The sequence below is a fragment of the Canis lupus genome, chromosome 5 (genome assembly GCF_011100685.1).
Source record: "Canis lupus familiaris isolate Mischka breed German Shepherd chromosome 5, alternate assembly UU_Cfam_GSD_1.0, whole genome shotgun sequence".
NCBI classification, from domain to species: domain Eukaryota; kingdom Metazoa; phylum Chordata; class Mammalia; order Carnivora; family Canidae; genus Canis; species Canis lupus.
This window is the reverse complement of record NC_049226.1, coordinates 5,019,919-5,039,630: the sequence shown is the minus strand read 5'-3', so window position 1 is coordinate 5,039,630 and position 19,712 is coordinate 5,019,919. Positions and strand designations below refer to the sequence as shown.

General features: G+C 40.6%; 1 protein-coding gene and 1 pseudogene across 4 annotated transcripts in view; both read left to right on the top strand.

The window, feature by feature from the left end:
* The window catches only part of TMEM45B (transmembrane protein 45B), a 33,178-nt gene that overhangs the window by 8,452 nt on the left and 5,014 nt on the right, over window positions 1-19,712 (top strand). For 3 of the 4 annotated variants that reach the window (XM_038535651.1, XM_038535648.1, XM_038535649.1), the window contains exon 2: window positions 18,577-18,773. In XM_038535651.1, coding sequence (XP_038391579.1) covers window positions 18,593-18,773 — 181 coding nt within the window. In that variant the 5' untranslated portion in view covers window positions 18,577-18,592. Of the gene's footprint in view, window positions 1-3,107; window positions 3,251-18,576; window positions 18,774-19,712 lie in introns of those variants that run through there. The other variant, XM_038535650.1, reaches the window with a different exon arrangement.
* LOC119872048 lies at window positions 15,663-15,754 on the top strand (annotated as a pseudogene).

The following is a 19,712-nucleotide window of genomic DNA, read 5'->3' as shown; positions in this document are numbered from 1 at the left end:
AATCAGTTCAATTTAGATCAAGAACTATTATTATATGGCAAGCTTAGTGCTAAGCCATGGGAAGTTTAAGATGAAGTAGATAAGATCTCTGCTCTTGAAGAACCTATGGTCTAGTGAGTAAGACATGTAAATATATAATTTTCATATGACAGGCTAAGTGATAAAAAAAAATCAACATATGTATAAGGTACTACCGGTAGCGCAGGAGTGAGGCAGTAGCCCAGCCTGGAGGTTCACAGAAGGCTTTCTAGAGGAGAAAAGGCTCACCTACTGAAAACTGAGTAAAGTTAAGCCAACCAAAGAAAAATGAAAAGAAAGTGGAGGGAATAGGATGAACAAAACGTACACTGTAAGGTTTGTGGTGGGGAGAAATGAGGCTCAAGAGACACAGGCCAAGAGGCAGGCTCTGGGCATATGCCATGCAAAAGGGCAGACTACATCTGTGTGGTGGTTACTCAATGAAATATTTTAAATTTCATAGTGGTGTGATCAGATTTACATTTTAGGTAGATGACTCTGCTGGCAGAGTGGAAGAAAGATTTATAGATGGCAGACTTATAGGCTTTGCAGTAGCTGAGGCAAAAGACAATGAGAGCCTAAGTGAGGTCATATTGTAGGAACAGGAAGGAAACAGAGAAAAATTGGGGAAGCAAAATAAGCAGAATATCTTAGTCTCTTGGGAAATTGGGACACTGCGGGGCAGAATGAGAGATGAAGGGGATATCTAGGATGAGTCGTAGGAATCTGACATTAGGAGTGACTGGGTGCTAAGCCATTACCCGAGTCTGAGATACAGAAGAGAAGCCAATTTCGGTGTGGAAGGAAAATGATGAATTCTGTTTGGAACATGTTAACTTTGAGGTGTCTATGAAGAATCTGTGTGTTTATGTGTGTGTCTATCAGCTCAGCAGGTTGTTAGATACGTGAGTTTGAAACTCAGGGAAGAGGTCAAGACTAGAGATAAGAGTCATGAGCGTGCAAGTGGTAATTGAACTATGGGTGTGTATGAGTTCTTGCAAGAAGGAGATATACTGAAGAAGAGTGGACCAAAGTCTACTAGTGTTTAAGAGATAGGGAAAAGAAAAGTACCCTTCAGAGGAGAGGAAAATTACAGAAGATGAAGAGTATGAGGACAGAATAGTATCATGAAAGCCAAAAACAATAAATTCCAAAAATAGTGACTAAGTGACAGTGTCAACTAAAGAAGGTATCACAAGAACAAGAAGGATCTATTCAGATAATATTTTAAAGATTTCCATTGGTGAAACAATATGGAGATCATTTGGTGACACCTACAAACACACTTTCAGTGTTGTGGTGGTGAAGGAAGAGAAGTAAAGGGAGAAAGCAATTGTCTTTCCAGGTTTCCTCCAAGAAATTTAACTGATTTTGACAATGTTTGATTGCATTACACAAAACCATCAAATTCCTTTCTATCCAAAGAAAATTTCATTTAAGTGGTAATTTAGTTCAATAATTACTGACTTTCCAAAAATTTTAATATTAGAAATTGTTTCTAATTATCTGTAAATAAACATAGTATCAGGATGCCTGGGTGGCTCCGCGGTTGATCATCGGTCTTCGGCTCAGGGCATGATCCTGGTCCAGGGACCGAGTTCTGCATCGGGTTCCCTACAGGGAGCCTACTTCTCCCTCTGCCTATGTCTCTGCCTCTCTCATGAATAAATAAATAAAAAAAAATCTGTTTTAAAAAAATAAATAAACCTAGTACCAAAGGCATTTGGGCTCTGGACTAGGGGAGATGGTTAGAAAAAGATCCACATATTCTGAGAATATATATATATGTGTATATATATATATATATATATATATATATATATATATATTACATCTAGTTGATGTATATCTATATCTACACTAGTAGATATATATATAGTTTAAAAGTTTGCAAAACTATATGTTATTTGAAGATAACATACATAGCAAATGTATGTAGTATATAGTAAAACAAAAGTGAGTGAACACTAAACACAGAATTCAAAATGATACTTACTACTCAAGAGGGAAGAAAGGGGGAAGCCATCAAGGAGGTGTCAACAGGAAGCTCCAAGGATATTAGTAATGTTCTCTTTCTTAAGCTGGGTCATGGGACACAGTTATTCTTCATAATTTTTACATACATTAGCTATGTTATTTTTATTATTCCTATTCCTATAGTAAATAGGAAGCAAGATACAAAGTGGTTCTTCAGAGATCCAGGGTCAGAGCAGATTTTTATTTCTTTTTCTTCTATTATTTTGTGTGGAAAAAGTCTTGGGCCTGGTTGTAGGCAAAGAGAAGAAGGCAACAAAGAGAAAAGTTCATGAGTAATAGGAGTAGACCTAGAGGACACAGATGGAAGATTGGCCTATCAGAGGGGTGAATTTGAGAACAACAGGTGTGGATGTATATGGAATTTGAGGTGAAGAAGGGGAAATTGATGTGATTGGTGCCTTATAGTCTCTATTATGTTCATGGAAGAAGGAAGGTTTGCTCAGAGTCGAGTGAACTCAGTTTTGAGGGAAGTGATGGGTTTTCAAAACCAGTCTGTAGGAAATGGAAGCAAGACCTTGCATGTGACAAGAAGCACTGCTGAGTGAAGTAGGAGGCCTGGCATCCATCTTGGTCATAGATAGTACAGAAGGAAGGAAAAACATATTAAAATTTTTTTCCTTCTTGCTTAAAAAATAAGCCAACATTTCAAGTCCAGAGATGCTCCTCTTGCTCTAATGTATGCTGAAGTGACTGCTGGTCCTCCTTGGTGACTCCACTATTTTAGCTCCATTTAACTTCTCTCCTATGTCTGAACCTACTCTGTCCTTTTCATTTTTCATTTCATTTTTGTGATGTGTTAGGAGCAAACACAAAAAGTTATTTTAGAATTAGGAGAAGCCGTGGAGATTACCTCCTCCAAACTATCCTGTAACAAGGAACTTATGATCCTGAGAAGTCACATATCTTGCTCAAGATCACAAAGTAAATTCATAGCAAAATGTGGGCTAGAACCCAGGTCAGCTGACTCAGAGGTCAGTGTTCTTTATTAGTTCTTGAGAAATCATGGAACTTAGCCCAGATTTCTTCTTCAGTCTTTAATTTAGGATTCCAGTAAGACTGCCTAATTTTCATGACAGTTTGAAAGTGGCAATCAAGAAAGACCCAGGTCAAGTGCCAGCCCCTCTGTGAATACAGGATCGCAATCTGGACATTCAACCTTTCACAAGCTCCTCACTAGATTATAAACTCCTTATGGGTAAGAGTCAATTCTTTTTTAAGTTTTTATTTTAATCACCCAGCGCTCATCTTGACAAGTGTACTCCTTAATCCCCATCATCTATTTCACCCTCCCCCCCACCTCTCTTCTGGTAACCATCAATTTGTTCTCTAGAGTTAAGGGCTTGATAGTTTCTTGATTTGTCTCTCTTCATTTTTCCCCTTTGTTTCTTAAATTCCACATATGAATGATATATCATACAGTATTTGTCTTTTTTTCTGACTTATTTCACTTAGCGTAATACTCTCCAGTCCCACCCATGTCATGGAGAATGGCAAGATTTCATTCTTTTAATGGCAGAGTAATATTCCATTGTATGTATGCATGTCTCTGTGTGTGTGTGTGTGTGTGTGTGTGTGTGTGTGTGTGTACCACTCTTCTTTATCCATTCATCGATCAATGGACACTTGGGTTGCTACCATATTTTGGCTATTGTATTTATTTAATGCTGCTATAAATATAGGGGTGCATGAATCCCTTTGAACTGGCATCTTTGTATTCTTTGGGTAAACATTCAGTAATGTGATTGCTGGATCGTATGGTAGTTCTATTTTTAACTTTTTGAGGAACCTCCATACTGTCTTCCACAGTGGCTGCACCAGTCTATTCCCATCAACAGTGCATGAGGGTTCCTTTCTTTCCACATCCTCACCAACAACTGTTGTTTCTTATGTTGTTGATTTTAGCCATTCTGACAGGTGTGAGGTGATATCTTACAGTTTTGATTTTCATTTCCCTGGTGATTAGTGATGTTGAGCATCTTTCCATGTGTCTGTTGGCCATCTGGATGTCTTCTTTCAAGAAATGTCTGCTCAGATCTTCTGCTCATTTTTAATTGGATTATTTGGTCTTTGAGTGTTGAGTTTTGTAAGTTATTCAGTATATTGAATATGTCATTTGCAAATATCTTCTCCCATTCCATAGGTTGCTGTTTCGTTTTTCTGATTATTTCCTTCACTGTGCAGAAACTTTATTTTGAGGTAGTCCCAATAGTTTATTTTTGCTTTCATTTCCCTTGCCTCAGGGGACCTATCTAGAAAAAAAGTTGCTATGGCTAATGTCAGCAAAATTACTGCCTGTCCTCTCTTCTAGGATTTTTATGGCTTCAGTTCTGACATTTAAGTGTTTAATCCATTTTGAATTTATTTTTATGTAATATAAGAAAGTGGTCCAGTTCCATTCTTTTGCATGTTGCTGTCTAGCTTTCGCAATGCCATTTGTTGAAGAGATTGTATTTCTCCCAGTAGATATTCTTTTCTGCTTTGTCAGAGATTAATTGACCATATAACTGTGGGCTTATTTCTGGATTTTCTATTCTGTTCCATTGATCTGTGTGTCTATTTTTATGGCTATACCATACTGTTTTGATGAATACAACTTTGTAATGTACCTTGAAGTCCAGAATTGTGATGCTTCCAGCTTTGTTCTTCTTTTTTAAGATTGCTTCAGTTATTCGGGGTCTTTGCTGGTTCCACACAATTTTAGGAGGGGTCATTTCTTACTTATTTTATTATTTCCTCAGCACTCAGTATTAAATACTATTGTATTTAATAGGATCATAGGGAAAAAATTTTTAAAAAAAGAAAGCAGGAATAAGGACCATATTTTGCTTAGAAATGAAATACTGCTGGGCAGTAACTGAGCTCTTGTTCATAGAATTTTGTTCCATAGCTCATGAACTCATGCCAGAATGAGGTTAAGATTCTTAGTTTGGTCTTATGCCTTCTGACCAGTTGTTCCAAGGACCCACCTACCCATCGACAGAGAAAGTAAAAATGACAGTAGTAGGTATAAAATTTTAAAAAGAATGATGGGCTCCGAAGTGTCTTAAAGGCTCTCAGACTACTATAGAGCAGGGATACGCTCTGGCTGAAGTTCAGGACTAAAGCACCATCCACATCAGCTGTAGGCAACAAAGAACTTTCAACTCTGTACCTTGTACTTCCTCTGCATTTTACGACTAAGCAGCTCATAGAAGGAGGGGTTTTAAGCTTGTTATTTGCAGAGTAACAGAAAGCTGAGTCAGGTAGGACTGGTTGTATGCCAAAGTAAACTCAGACCAGAAGCCACCTGAGTGTTTCTGTTGGCAAGGACAGATTCAAAAAGTATAAAAACCATGTCATGGAGTAAAATAATACACTATATTCTCCCCATAACTACTTGCCTACTGACTAAAAACATATCCCATTCCTATTAAAAAGATATTCAACAACTACCCTCTCCAGAGTCAGATAAAGGTTCAACATGATTCCCCTCTCCCTACTTGGAATTAGGTACTAAAAGCAAAGGACAGCAGTCTTAGTTCAATAATTATACTTCCCCCAAGAGAGAAACCCAGGTTTCTCCCCCCATTAATTGTGGAGAATAAGTGTAAGAACTCTAGAGAAGAGAAGAAACTAACATTTGTTAAATACTTACTCTAGGTAGTTGCTAGATGCTCTCCATTAACCCTCATAAGATGCTTCTGTTAAGGAACCTGTTTTGGAAGAAGTGGGGTACTGAAATTCAGAGATGTTGGGGAACTTGTGGAAGGTCCTACCAGTAGAAGTAGCAAAGCAAGGACTGACACTCCATAGTTCATGTTCTTTCTCTTATGCGACTATATTTCCCCATAAAGGAACATGTAGGAACTCAGTTTCCTTTAGGCAAATCTAGGACATAGAATGCATCTGAACCAATATAAAACTTGACTTGTGTCTTCTCTAACTTGACTTTCCTCAGGCCCATTTGTGAGTTCATATGCTTTCCAGAGACTCTTGGGCACACAGGACCACAATGTTTGGTTGATTTGACTTTTAAGTATACTGTTTTGTTCATTCTCAATCTGAGATTATTTCAAGGTTTAATGAATTCCACCCATGGAAGACGCTGACATTTGGTCCTTCTTGGTAAAGAAGGTGGGAATGATAGGGTAAAGAGAGTAAGCAATGTGACCTAGCTCCATTCTAACTATATGGATGATTGGCTGCACCTGCTTCTTAGTTGCACGTACTATTTGCTCTACCTGGCACTGTACCCACACTACTTACACTTACCTGTTTTTCAAGGAAGTTTTAGGGACACTTCCCTCTATAATCGTTCTATTTCTGATTCCAAGGTGAGTCAGAATCCTCCTTTCATTGTCATTACTCTGCATACGCTATTAAAATATTTAATGTATGTGTCATAATAGTTGAATTATTCTTTCTTCACCAGAGTTTCACCTTATTTAGGCAAGGCCCTTCTCTGAAGATTGATGAAATCCATTTTCTTTTTTTTAAGATTTTATTTATTTATTCATGAGAGACAGAGAGAGAGAGAGAGAGAGAGAGGCAGAGACACAGGCAGAGGGAGAAGCAGGCTCCATCCAGGGAGCCTGACGTGGGACTTGATCCCAGGACTCCAGGATCATACCCTGGGCTGTGGCGACTGAGCCACCTGGGCTGCCCTGAAATCAATTTTCAAGAGTAGAAGGGTAGACAGACAAAGGCACCAACAGAATTCAGTGGGGGAAAGAAGAATCTTTTCAACAGATGGCTGGGACAGTTGGATATGCAAAAAATGAAGTTGGATCACTACCTCACACCATATACAAAAGTTACTTAAAATGGATCATAGACATAAATGTAAAAGCTAAAACTGTAAAAATCTTACAAGAAAACAGAGGAGTGAATCTTCATGCCCTTGAGTTAAGCAATGATTTCTTAGGTATGACACCAAAAGCATAAATAACAAAAGAAAAAAACAGATAAACTGGACTTCATCAAAATCAGAAGCTTCTGTGCTGCAAAGGACACAATAAAGTAAAAAGACAACCCACAAAAACAGAGGAAGTATTTTCAAATCATATATCTGATATGGGACTCGTATCTACAATAATATAAAGAACTATTACAACTCAATTTAAAAAAATTTAAATGGGCAATGAATTTGAATAGGCATTTCTCCAAAGAACATATACAAATGCCCAATAAGTTCACAAAAAGATGCTTCACATCACTAATCATTAGGGAAGCAAAACAAAACAAAATGATGAGATATACTTTATGAGAATGGCTAAAACAAAAAAGATGAACATAGTAAGTGTTAACAAGGATGTGGAGAAATTGGTAACCTCATACACTGCTGGTGAGATTGGAAAGTGGTGCAGCCACTTTGGAAAAGAATCTGGTCATTCCTCAAAATGTTGAACATAAAGTTATCATATGACCAAGCAATTCCACTCATAGGTATATGCCCAAGAGAAATGAAAACATAGGTACACAAAAATATGTACACCAATATTCATAGCATCATTATGCATAACAACCCAAATATCCATCCACAAATGAATGGATATTATGTCAACTATACGTCAATTAAAAATTTTAAAGATTAAAATTTAAAAACTAGATGAGAGATCCCTGGGTGGCTCAGCAGTTTAGCACCTGCCTTCCGCCTGGGGTGCGGTCCTCGAGTCCTGGGATCGAGTCCCTCATTGGGTTCCCTGCATAGAGCCCTGCTTCTCCCTCTGCTTCTCTCTGTGTGCATGACTCTCGTGAATAAATGAATAGAATCTTAAAAAGCTAAAAAAAAAAATTTAAAAACTAGATGAATGGACAAACAAAATGTGACAGATCTGTACAATGAAGTATTATTCAATAATAAAAAGGAATGGGCTCATCTGGGTGGCTCGGGTGGTAAGCATTGAACTCTTAGTTTCGGTTCAGGTGATGATCCCTGTGTTATGACATGGAGCCCTCCAAGCTGGGCTCCATGCTCAGTGGGGAGTCTGCTCGAGGATTCTCTCTCTCCCTCTGCCTTTGCTCCTCCTCCTGCTTGCACTCTCTCTCTCTCCCTCTAAAAGCAACAACAATAAAAAGGAATGAAGCACTGATGCATGCTGCAAGATGGATGCACCTGGAAACCATGCTAAGTGAAAGAAGCAGAGATATATGATTCCACTTATACAAAATATCTAGAATAGGCAACCCCATGGAGACAGAAAGTAGACTAGTGACTGCAAGGATCAGTGGGGTTGGGAGGAAATGGGGAATGACTGCTAGGGGTATGGGATTTCTTTTGGGGTTGATGAAAATGTTCTAAAATCAGAAAGTGGTAATGGTTGCACTACTGTGACTATACCAGCAATCACTAAATTATACACTTTAAAGGAGTGAATTTTATGATATAGGAATTATATGTCAACAAGGCTGTTATTTGAAAAAGAAAACGAGAATTAACAAGAAAGCACTGAGACTTCTAGGACCACAAGAGGAGGGTGACTTTCAGATTCATTAGGAAAAACTCCCAGGAACACAAAGCAGGAATACTTAGTAAGGTGGCTGAAATCTTCATAGTGACTTCTTTGATACATATGAGTTGTCTTTTATAGTGATTTATTTATTCATGAGAAAGAGAGAGAGAGAGAGAGAGAGAGAAAGCAGGCTCCCCATGGAGCAGGGAGCCCAACACAGTGCTTGATCCCAGGACCTCAGGATCATGACCTGAGGCAAAGGCAGATGCTTAACCGACTGAGCCACCCAAGTGCCCCTATAATGATTTAGTAATTAAATCTATAAAACTATATGGAACTGTCAATTAAGTGATGAACAATAAATAAAATGTGGTGTTATGGGCTAGATTATGCTCCCTGCCCCCCAATTCATATGTTGTTGAAGTCCTAACTCCAGTACTTCAGAAGGTGACTATTTGAAGATATGGTTTTTAAAGAAGTAATTAAGTTAAAATGAGGTCATCAGGGAGGGCTCTGATCTAATCTGTTACCCTTATAAGAAGATGCCACAGGGACACACCAAGGGAAGATGTGTATGAAGACACTGAGAGGAGACAGCCATCTCCAAGGCCAGGACAGAGGCCTCAGAAGAAGCCAAACCTGCAGACAGCTTGACCTTCTAACATCCGGGACCATGAGAAAATAAATTCTGTTTTTTAAACCACCCAGTGTGGGCAGCTTTGTTACAACAACCCTAGCAAACCAATAACTGCAGTATATGCCTGCAATGAGAGAGTTAGCCATGGAAAGGAGTAAGTAGTGATGCACGCTGCAACATGGATGAGCCTTGGAAACTTAGGCTAAAAGACAGAAGCCAGGGCAGCCCGGGTGGTTTAGTGCTGCCTTCGGCCCAGGGTGTGATCCTGGAGACCCGGAATCAAGCCCCATGTCAGGCTCCCCGCATGGAGCCTGCTTCTCCCTCTGTCTGTGTCTCTGCCTCTCTCTCTCTCTCTCTCTCTCTCTCTCTCTGTGTGTGTCTCTAATGAATAAATGAATAAAATCTTAAAAAAAAAAAAGTAACTTAAAAAAAAAAAAAAGACAGAAGCCAGTCTCGGGGCACCTCGCTAGCTCAGTCAGGGGAACACATGGCTCTTGATCTTTGGGGTTGTAAGTTCGAGCCCCACGCTGGGTGTAGTGATTATTTAAAGAAGTAAATGAATGACTAAACTACATTAAAAAAAAAAAAAAGCCAGTCTCAAATGACTACATGTTGTATGATTCAATTTATATAAAATGTCCAGAATAGGTAAATCAAGAGAGATATAAAATAGATTAGTGGTTCTCTAGGGCTTTGGAGGTAGGGAGACTTGGGAAAGTCACTCATGGGTTAGGAGAATCTTTCTGTGGGTAATGAAAATGTTCTAAAACTGACTGGTGATTGGTTGTACAACTCCATGAATATACTCAAAACCATTGAAGTTTACACTGTCAGTGAAAATGGTATGTGAATTATAGATCTCAATAAAGCTGTTACTTAGAAAAAAAAAAGAGCAGGGGCACCTGGGTGGCTCAAGTGGTTGAGGGTCTGCCTTCAACCCAGGGCGTGATCCTGGGGTCTGGGGATCGAGTCCCACATTGGGTTCCCTGCATGGAGCCTGCTTCTCCCTCTGCCTGTGTCTCTGCCTCTCTCTGTGAGTCTCTCATGAATAAATAAAATCTTTAAAAATAAATAAATAAAAATCCATTTAAAAAAAAAGAGCATATGGAAAGCAAGGGAGAAAATTGCTAGGGAAGTACGCTCATGCTCCATTAACAGTTCTGAGTGTAGAACATTCTAGTAAGTGGTAACATAAGAAACAAAGAAATAAAGGCAACCTGACCTCTGCTTCCTTCAGAAAAAAAGCAGGATAGGAAGCTGGCCTCGAAGAGAGCAGGGTTTCATGGCCCCAGCATTATTGAGAGTTGAGCTGCGTAATTGTTGTGGGGGGTGTCCTGCACATTACAAGATGCTCAGCAGCACTTCCAGTCTTTACCCACTAGATGTGCACAATGCCACCGTCATCCCCAGTCGTGACAACAACCCAAAGTGTCAGTTGCCCCCTATTGAGAATGGGGGGGGGGGTACCTGGAGAAATGGAAATAAAGGTTAACCTTACAATGTAACAAACAGACCCCTGCTTGCCTGAATTTTAATTTTGGGGTCTCTTAAGGCAGGGCAGTAGAATGTGAGTAGAAGAACATAGGCACCATTTTGAAAGAGAATATGTGTCTGATACCAGAAAGAAAAGGGGGGAGTCTGGACAGTTTTAGATAAAAGTTGCCAAAATAGTGTTTGGCACCTTTTTGGTACAAATTCTGCCATTCTTTATGGCCCCATAACTTCCTCCCTGGATATAGAAAAGGTTTCCAATATTTTTTTATAGAAGCTATAAAAGTGAGCACCTGGGCAGCTCAGTTGGTTAAGCATCTGCCTTTGGCTCAGGTCATGATCCGAGGCTCCCTTGTCAGGCTCCCTGCTCAGCTGGGAGCCTGCTTCTCCCCTGTCTATTGCTCCTCCTGCTGTGCTCTCTCTCTCTCAAATAAAATGAATGAAAGAAAGAAAGAAAGAAAGAAAGAAAGAAAGAAAGAAAGAAAGAAAGAAAGAAAGAAAGAAAGAAAGAAAGAAGGAAAGAAAGAGAAAGAAAGAAAGAAAGAAAGAAAGAAAGAAAGAAAGAAAGAAAAGAAAGAAAAAGAAGAAAGAAAGAAAGAAAGAAAGAAAGAAAGAAAGAAAGAAAGAAAGAAAAGGAAAAGAGAAGGAAGAGAAGAGAGAAGAAGAGAGAGAAGAGAAGAGAAGAGAAGAGAAGAGAAGAGAAGAGAAGAGAAGAGAAGAGAAGAGAGAAAGAAGAGAAAAAAGAAACACAACTACAAAGCCCGAGTGCCCTACCCACCCATAATTGTTGACCCGGGATATATCTGTAGGACTCATAACAACTTAGGTTATGCTGGATAAGAACGAACTGCAAAGTTTAGTGGCTCATTACACCTGTTCATTTTTCGCAGGCCACGTGCTCATCATGGCTTGTGTGGGGCTCTGCTCCCTGTCTCCTCACTCTGGGATCTAGGCTGATGGAAGAGCTACTGTCATGAACATTGACAGAATGTGGTAAAGGGAAGTGTGTTCTGGGGTCTTGAGCTGCCAATTATGTGTTTCTGCCCATCCCTAACACGTGTCACTTCTGCCCAGAATTCAGAAGACCCCACCCAAGCACAGGAAGGCCCGAAAGTGCAGTCATACCATGTGATTAGAAGACAGAGAGCCAGAAATACTTAATGAATAGTGTTAAATACCCTTAAAGCACTTGTCCGTATTGCCTTCCCACTTCATATCATCATCTAGCTGAATACATCTGGAATACGTATATGCAGGACATTACCATTGGTGCTCAAAATAGGGCCCTCTTATAAGTAGTCTTTTCCATCTTGCTTGTCTAGGCCGACTATCTCATGGGAAACCTTCCAGGGCAGCTGGTATAGCTCTAAGTCATTCTTTTTAATGATTACATAATATCTCATGGTGAAGATAAACCATAATTAGGTCAAATGTATGGCTAGAACTAAGAAGAGGTCCAGGTTCTCTGGGATATTTGGTAATCTATAAATTTTGTATCCTGTCATCTCAGACTGGAAGAAATTGGCTTTATTTTTTTTTTTAATTTTTTTTTTTAGAAATTGGCTTTAATTCCTGCCCCCCTCGTGACTGCCAAGTCCTTTGTTCTGATGTTAGAGAGTGCTGGGTGCTAAGCCCAGGCACTCAAGGAAGAAAATAAAATTCTATTTTCTTATTTTTCTAATTATCTCGCTTATTTACATACATCCTTTCACTACTTTTTTTGTCTAAAATAAGGGAAAATGTGGACTACGTTTAAGAACAAAGGGCACCGTATCAAGTTTTATTTTTAAGTACAGGCAAATGGCACCAACCATAATTTCTCCTCACCTCCACTCACTGCCTCTCTCTACTTCTGTGACTCTTCTGTCCTTTATTCCCTGTCCTCCACTCTTCCTTACTCTTCCCTTCCTTTTTCTCTTCTGGACACCTTCAACTGGTCTTCCATTTCACTTATCTCAAATTAAAAACAGAGAATGTAGAAGGGGAAATGGTTAAAGATAAGGAGGACAAGAAAAAGCATGTCAAACTCTTATGCAAATTATGTTCCTTTTCCAGTGATCTTAGGACCAGAAAAATTGCCCAAACTTCTCAGTTGCCAGCTTTCACTTAAAGCTACTACCTCTCCAGAACACTCAGTCCTCCCTTTACATTCCCATTCTATCTCATGCAATATCAAAAAAAAGAGCAAATATATTAAAATAAGAAAGTTAGGAAGCTTGTCTTTGCAGAAGCACTTTCTGATGTTTTCCACTCTGTGGTCTTCCTTAGATTTTTTTAAATCCCAGGGTTGTGGGATGCATGGGTGGCTAGGCAGTTAAGCATCTACCTTCAGCTCAGGGCGTGATGAGTCCCGCATCGGGCTCCCCGGCAGGGAGCCTGCTTCTCCTTCTGCCTGTGTCTCTGCCTCTCTCTCTGTCTCATGAATAAATAAAATCTTTTTTAAAGTAAATATATAAATCTCAGAGTTGTGAGTTCAAGCCCTATGGAGTCTTCCAAAAAAAAAAAAAAAAAAGCTGACCTCAAATCAAGAGTTGGATGCTTATCGGACTGAGCCTCCCAGGCACCTCTGAAGTATTTTATAGTGTAATTCTAAAGAGTTTATCCCTTAAACATTTGCTTTTTTAATGTTTATTTTTAAATTGTCTTATAAAGGGACACCTGGGTGGCTCAATGGTTGAGCATCTCCCTTTGGCATAGGGTGTGATCCTGGGAGGCTGCTTCTCTCTCTGCCTCTGTCTGTGTCTCTCATGAATAAATAAATAAAATCTTTTAATAAATAAATAAATAAATAAATAAAATCTTTAATAAATAAATAATTTTTAAAAACTAGACTCTCAGGGACTTAGCCTATTTGAATGGTGTTATCCAAATTATTAGAAGTCTTTATTTTTCTTTTCAAAGTGAGTTACTGCCTTGTTCCTCCTTGTTGGAACTGACCCGTCCTTTATCTCTACCACATGTCCTAATCAAATAAACTAATCTAATAATTGGTTATTGCAAGGAATCTCTCTCCCTGCTCCTCTCCTTCACCAAATCAAGGTCCTCAGCCTTCCAAGTAGCATAAGTTTAGAAAGAGTTTCTACGATATACTGCCATCCACTAACATGAATCTGAAACCAGGCAAAAGGGAAGGGTGGGGCTTGGCAACTTGGTATGAACAGACAAGGACTCTGCTTTTATTCAGAGTATTGCTCCTCAGAAAAATGGGGAAGGACAGGAAGGATTTGCAAAGCTGGTTTTTCTGCACTTCTGGCTGTAACAGGCTTGATCATAAAAGGGACCTGTGTTAAACATTAAACAAAAATGGAGACCATTTTTTTTTTTAAATGTTGATCAATATAGGGTTTTAAAGGAATGAGAAGAGGGCCTTCCAGTTATGGCAGCATGAATAGATAGGCAATTTCTTTCTGCAAAAACAAAACAAAAAAAAATGTATAAAACTAGGCGAAATTGTTAAAACCAGCCATTTCCAGGAACTGGAATTTAACCAAAGTCAAACAACAAATTAAGAAGCTGTTGTGACTCAGTTAAACGAATATTTGTTGGGGCAGCCCGGATGGCTCGGTGGTTTAGCGCCACCTTCAGCCTAGGGCCTGATTCTGGAGACCCGGGATCGAGTCCCACGTTGGGCTCCCTGCATGGAGCCTGCTTCTCCCTCTGCCTGTGTCTCTGCCTCTCTCTGCCTCTCTTTCTGTGTGTCTGTCATGAATAAATAAAATCTTAAAAAGAAAAAAAAACAGGAATATTTGTTAAGTAGAGTCACGGGGTGTCTGTTGGTAAGTCTCTGTGCAAAAAAGGATTACTATCAAAATAGAGAATTTTATTTCTTACAGGTTCTGGAGAAGATTCAAGGCACGCTGCAAGGGGCCATCTGGGGAGGTCAAAGCAGGGCGCCTTGGTGGAGAGTGTGACAGGACCTGGGGCACATACCTTTATAGGGTCAAGTGGAACCTTTGGGATTCCCAGGCTGAGCCTGGATTGGTTAGTTCAAACCAGAGAGAACAGGAGTTTGATAAGCTTCCCAGGGGTCTTATGTAAGGATGCACAAGGGGAAGGCCCTAGGAGGTGGGGGGAGACTGCTCACCTCAAGGGCCACTGGGGGCCATATCAGGAACTTAGGTTTACTCAGGAGTCTGCTGTATTCTCTGGGCAATGATTGCAAGAGAGCTCACAGCAGTTCAAGGCCCCCACAGGCCACCTGGCCACACAATACTATGGAGTAGTTCAGCTCAACTCTCAAAAGAAGCTTTTATTTCTGAAAAGCTCCTAGATCTTCAGGTAGAAGCAGCTGGAGGCCATGGCCTTTTCCCTGGGACTGCTGCCTTTACTCACTCAATGACTTTTAAGTAATGTGCTGCTAGCTCTGAAAACAAGGCGTTTTGCTGCCAGGGGAAACATGCAATTCAGGGTGGTAACTGAGTGGCTGAAAATCCTTGGCTCTATGGGTTCAACAAGGAAATGAGCAGGGAAGAAGGGGTATATATAGAGAGAAGGGGAGTCAGAAAACATAATTGAAGAAATAATGGCTGGACACTTCCCAAGTCTGATGAAAGATATTAAACTATGGACTCAAGAAGCTCAGCCAAGATAAAAAACACCAACGAAACACAAAAAGAATCACACAAAGATGTATCATAGTCAAACTGCTGAAAGCCAAAGATAACAGGAAAATCTTGAAAGCAGGGAAAGAAGTGACCGTAACTCACTGGGGAATAACAAGATCATTAATAGCTGACTTCTCATCAGCCAGAAGCCAGTGGAATGACATGATCAAAGTGTTGAAAGGAAAAACTGCCAACTAAGAATTCTATATCCAGCCTAACTATTCTTCAAAAATGAAGGTGAAATAAGATATTTCCAAATAAACAAATTCATGGTAACGGAACTGCTTTATAAGAAATATTAAAGAATATCCTTCATGTTGGAAGTAAATGAGATCAGAGGGTTATTCAAATGCACAGGAAGGAATGAAGAACCCAAGAAATGGTAAATATGTAATTAAATATAAGACTATATATCTGTCTCTACTTCCTGAAAAATGTAAGACTGTATAGCACAAGTACTAAAATTAGAATGATATAGATTAGCAAGGCTTCTGCACAAGCATGACATGCAAATTTGTGAAGTGTTCCATATTTTTTTGAATTACTATATTGTGTGTCTAAAACTAATATTACACATATGTTAACTACACTGGAATTAAAATTAAAAACCTAATAAAGTTTTAGAGCACCTGGGTGGCTCAGTCGGTTAAGCGTCTGCTTTCAGCTCAGGTCATGATCAGTTCTTCCCAACTAGGTCATGATCTCCGGGTCCTGGGATCGAGTCCCATGTTGGGCTCTCTGCTCAGCAGGGAATCTGCTTCTCTCTCTCCCTCTGCCCCTCTCCCGCTTGTGCTAGTTCTCTCTCTCTCTCTCTCTCTCTCTCAAATAAATCTTAAAAAAAAAAAAAAAGCAATCAAGCCACAGAGGAAACTGAAGTGCATATTACTAAATGAGAAGCCAATCTGAAGAGGCTACATAACATACGAATCTAATGTCTGACGTTCTGGAAAAAGCAAAACTATGGCAGCAGTAAAAAGGGGTGGTGTCGGGAGTGGGAGGGGGAGATGAATGGACAGAGCACAGACAATTTTTAGGGCACTGAAAATACTGTGTGATATTTATAATGACAGATACAAGTCATTATAATTTTGTCCAAGTCCATAGAATGCACATCAAGAGTGAGCCCTAGGGGCGCCTGGGTGGCTCAGTCCGTTAAGCATCTGTCTTCAGCCAGGTCATGGTCCCCAGGTCCTGGATCCAGCCTCGTGTCAGGCTCCCCGCCACCATGCTCACATAGTTTCTCTCTCTCTTTAATAAATAAAATCTTTAAAAGTAAAAAGAGTGAATCCTAAGGTAAACTGTGACTTTGGAGTGGTTATGACATGTCAATGTGGATTCATCTGTGGTTTAAAAAAAAAAAAAAAAACACTAATCTGGTGAGTGACATCAATGAGGGAGACCACGCATGTGTGCAGGCAAGAGGTATATGAAAAATCTCTGTACCTTACTCTGAATTTTGTTGTACCTAAAACAGCTCTAAAAAAAATGGTGAAAACAACACAATATACTACATGGATGAGCATGTATTCCTTCCACAAATATTTGAATGCTTACTATGTCAGGCCCTGCGGTAAGCACTGAACAACAATAACACAACAGATCAAATCCTTACTTTATATATATATATATTCCAGTGGGTAGAGCTGGATGCTTAAAAAAAAATCAATATGTAATATCAGATAGTGACCCATGCAAACTTTAAAGAACATTAAGAAGTAGACCTGGATCCCATTTGGTAGGTAGTGATTAACTGTGAATAATAAACATACGATAAACTCTCTCTAAAAAAAAAAAAAGTAGACCTGAATTAAAACATGGGACATGCCTACATCTTTATACAACGTAGTCAGGGAATAAAGGAACATTTGGACAGAGACCTGAGTCAAGTGAAGGCGAGGCCTGTTGGCTGTCTGTGGGAAACCGGGTAGGAATAACACAGAGCCCCAAAGCCCGAGCTGCCTGTACTTGGGAATGGGAGGCAATGGACGGGACCCCAAGGTGCAGGCTGGAGGGGCAGGAGAGGTCAACGAGATAGCTCAGGATCGCGGAGGGCTTAGCGGCCCTGGTAAGGACTCTGAATCTACAGATGATTTGGGCAAATGACCGTCAGATGACCACGGTGGATGTGAAGAGGAGGGAGAGGCTGGCAGAGAGCCCGAGGACCCGGGTAGATGATGCCTCATAAGGATAAACGGACAAATGGCAGCGTTCACAAACTCATGAGAAATCATGCACATAAATACCAGATGAAACCGTGGAAAGGGTGTAAAAGTGGCTTCACTGGTGGGTGAGGAAGTCGGAGCATGAGGCTGCTGCTTCTCACTATAGGCCTTTTAAATATGATTTGACTTCTTAACTCTAAGGGTTTTTTTTTAAAAGCTTGTGAAAGTTCTTGCTGAAGGGTGGAAACCTCAACTGTAAATGCATTGGATGTGAAATAGCCCGGACCTTGGAGCCAGTGATAGGAGAGTGGAAGCCCTGATGGCCAGGGTTGGACTAGTCTGTGCAGATCACAGGCACTTGATGCTCCTCCCGGGAACACAATGGGATAACATGATCTTAGGCTCATGAGGTTGAGCCCCACGGGGGGGCTCCATACTCAGCAGGGAGCCTGAGATTCTCTTTCCCTCTGCCCCTCCCACTCCTGCTCACTCCAGCTGTCTCTCAAATAAGTCCTTAAAAAAATAGGTGGAAAATGATACTGTGCTTTCATTTGCACATCTTCAATTAAAAGGAGACTTATCTATTTGCATCATTTTGTGAATTGCACATTCCTGTCTTTTGCCCATTTTTCTGGTCTTTTTCTTACTAATTTGCAAAAGACTAACACATTAGCCATTTATCGTAACTATTACAAACGTCTTCCTGACCTGTTTGCCTTCTGATGTATTTGATACATAAAATATTTATGTAGGTAAATATTTTTAGGCTTTCCTACCCTGTGATCAGTAAATATCTATCTTCTTCCCCAACACCTCCTTTTATTTTATCCATTTTTTTTTTAAGATTCTATTGGAGAGAGATAGAACGAGCAGGGAGGGGGCAGAGGGGAGGAGGAGGAGCAGGCCCCCCACTGAGCAGGGTGCCTGCCATCAGGCTCAATCCCAGGACCCTGAGCCACCCAGGTGCTCCTATTTTACCCATGTTTTTAAAGCCTAAGGGCCAGAGGTATTCTTTTGGGTGCTTACTCAGCAGACAAGACTTCAGTGACATAACACGAAGGCTTATGAGAATGAGTGGATCCTTCTTAATATGGCTTATGATTTAGAATCCTCAGTCACATACGGTGTTTCCTGCCAATATATCTATTTATGTTCTCTTCATGCAGCCACCTGACAGCTGTCCCCTGTTTTCTCAGGTGCTCAAGAACAGTGATGGCAAACTTCAAGGGCCATGCTCTCCCAGGGAGTTTCTTCTTGATAGTTGGACTGTGGTGGTCGGTGAAGTACCCACTAATATACTTCCGCCAGAAGGGGAAGAGCAGCCAACTGACTCATTACCATCAGCGTCTTGAGATCATTGAAGCTGCGATCAGAACTTTGTTTTCAGTTGTTGGTAAGAAGGGGGCCATATGGTCCAGGGGATCACCCCATCACACCCCGAAACTTTAACCCACTTTCTGGACCCTGTGAAATGGCTGTTTCCATGGGCAGATAATAGAACAAGGGTTTTCAGTTGGCCACGACATATTTTATAGAGTCTGTTGTGTCCTGAGCTTTGTGACTGTTAACAGCACCTGACATCATAGTGCACCATGAAAAACTACCAAATGAACTACATTCTTTGCCCTAGAAGGATGTAGGTGTAAGTTGTAGGAACAGAAGACATACTTAAGGAAAAAGATAAAACACAAGTTAGAAAAAATAATAAGAGCAAGCTCACGTACACGAGCTAAGGGAAAGTACTAAGTGGAATTTGGTTTCAGAAAAGTCATCATGTTTCCAGTTGTTCCTCCACTAGAATCTTAAGAGTAGTTACCACCTAATTCATACCTTCCACTCCCACATCTCAAGCAATCACAAAAATGGGGACTGTATGCTAGACGGCCGGTAAGAGAGGCAGGGGCAGGGACTAAAGGAACCAACAGAGGGCTGTCTGGAAGGGATCTCCCTTTACTGTGCCCCGTTCCAACAAAACCCACACACTCCCACTGACTCGCCATCCATTCCGCCCCACTAGTGGCCACGTGAGAAGGCGCCCGCCATGCCAACAGCACAAAGTGTTCTTCGTCCGCATCAGCCTGTCATGGGGGGGGGGGGGGGGCTTCGTTCTGCAACTGCACCTAGCCACTTGTCATCTTAGGCCCACAGTGTCTCAGGAGGAACTGAAGTAACACCAGGAGCTCCTTCTGGAGTGTGCAAAGGCACTTAGCTTTGTTTGCCCAGTCCTGCTGAATTTTCCCATCTGCTAGTCATTCGGGCATCTCCTCTTTCTGGAGTCGAGAAGTGACAGGAACTACACAGCTTCAGTGCTAAGGACAGCATCAACGCTGCC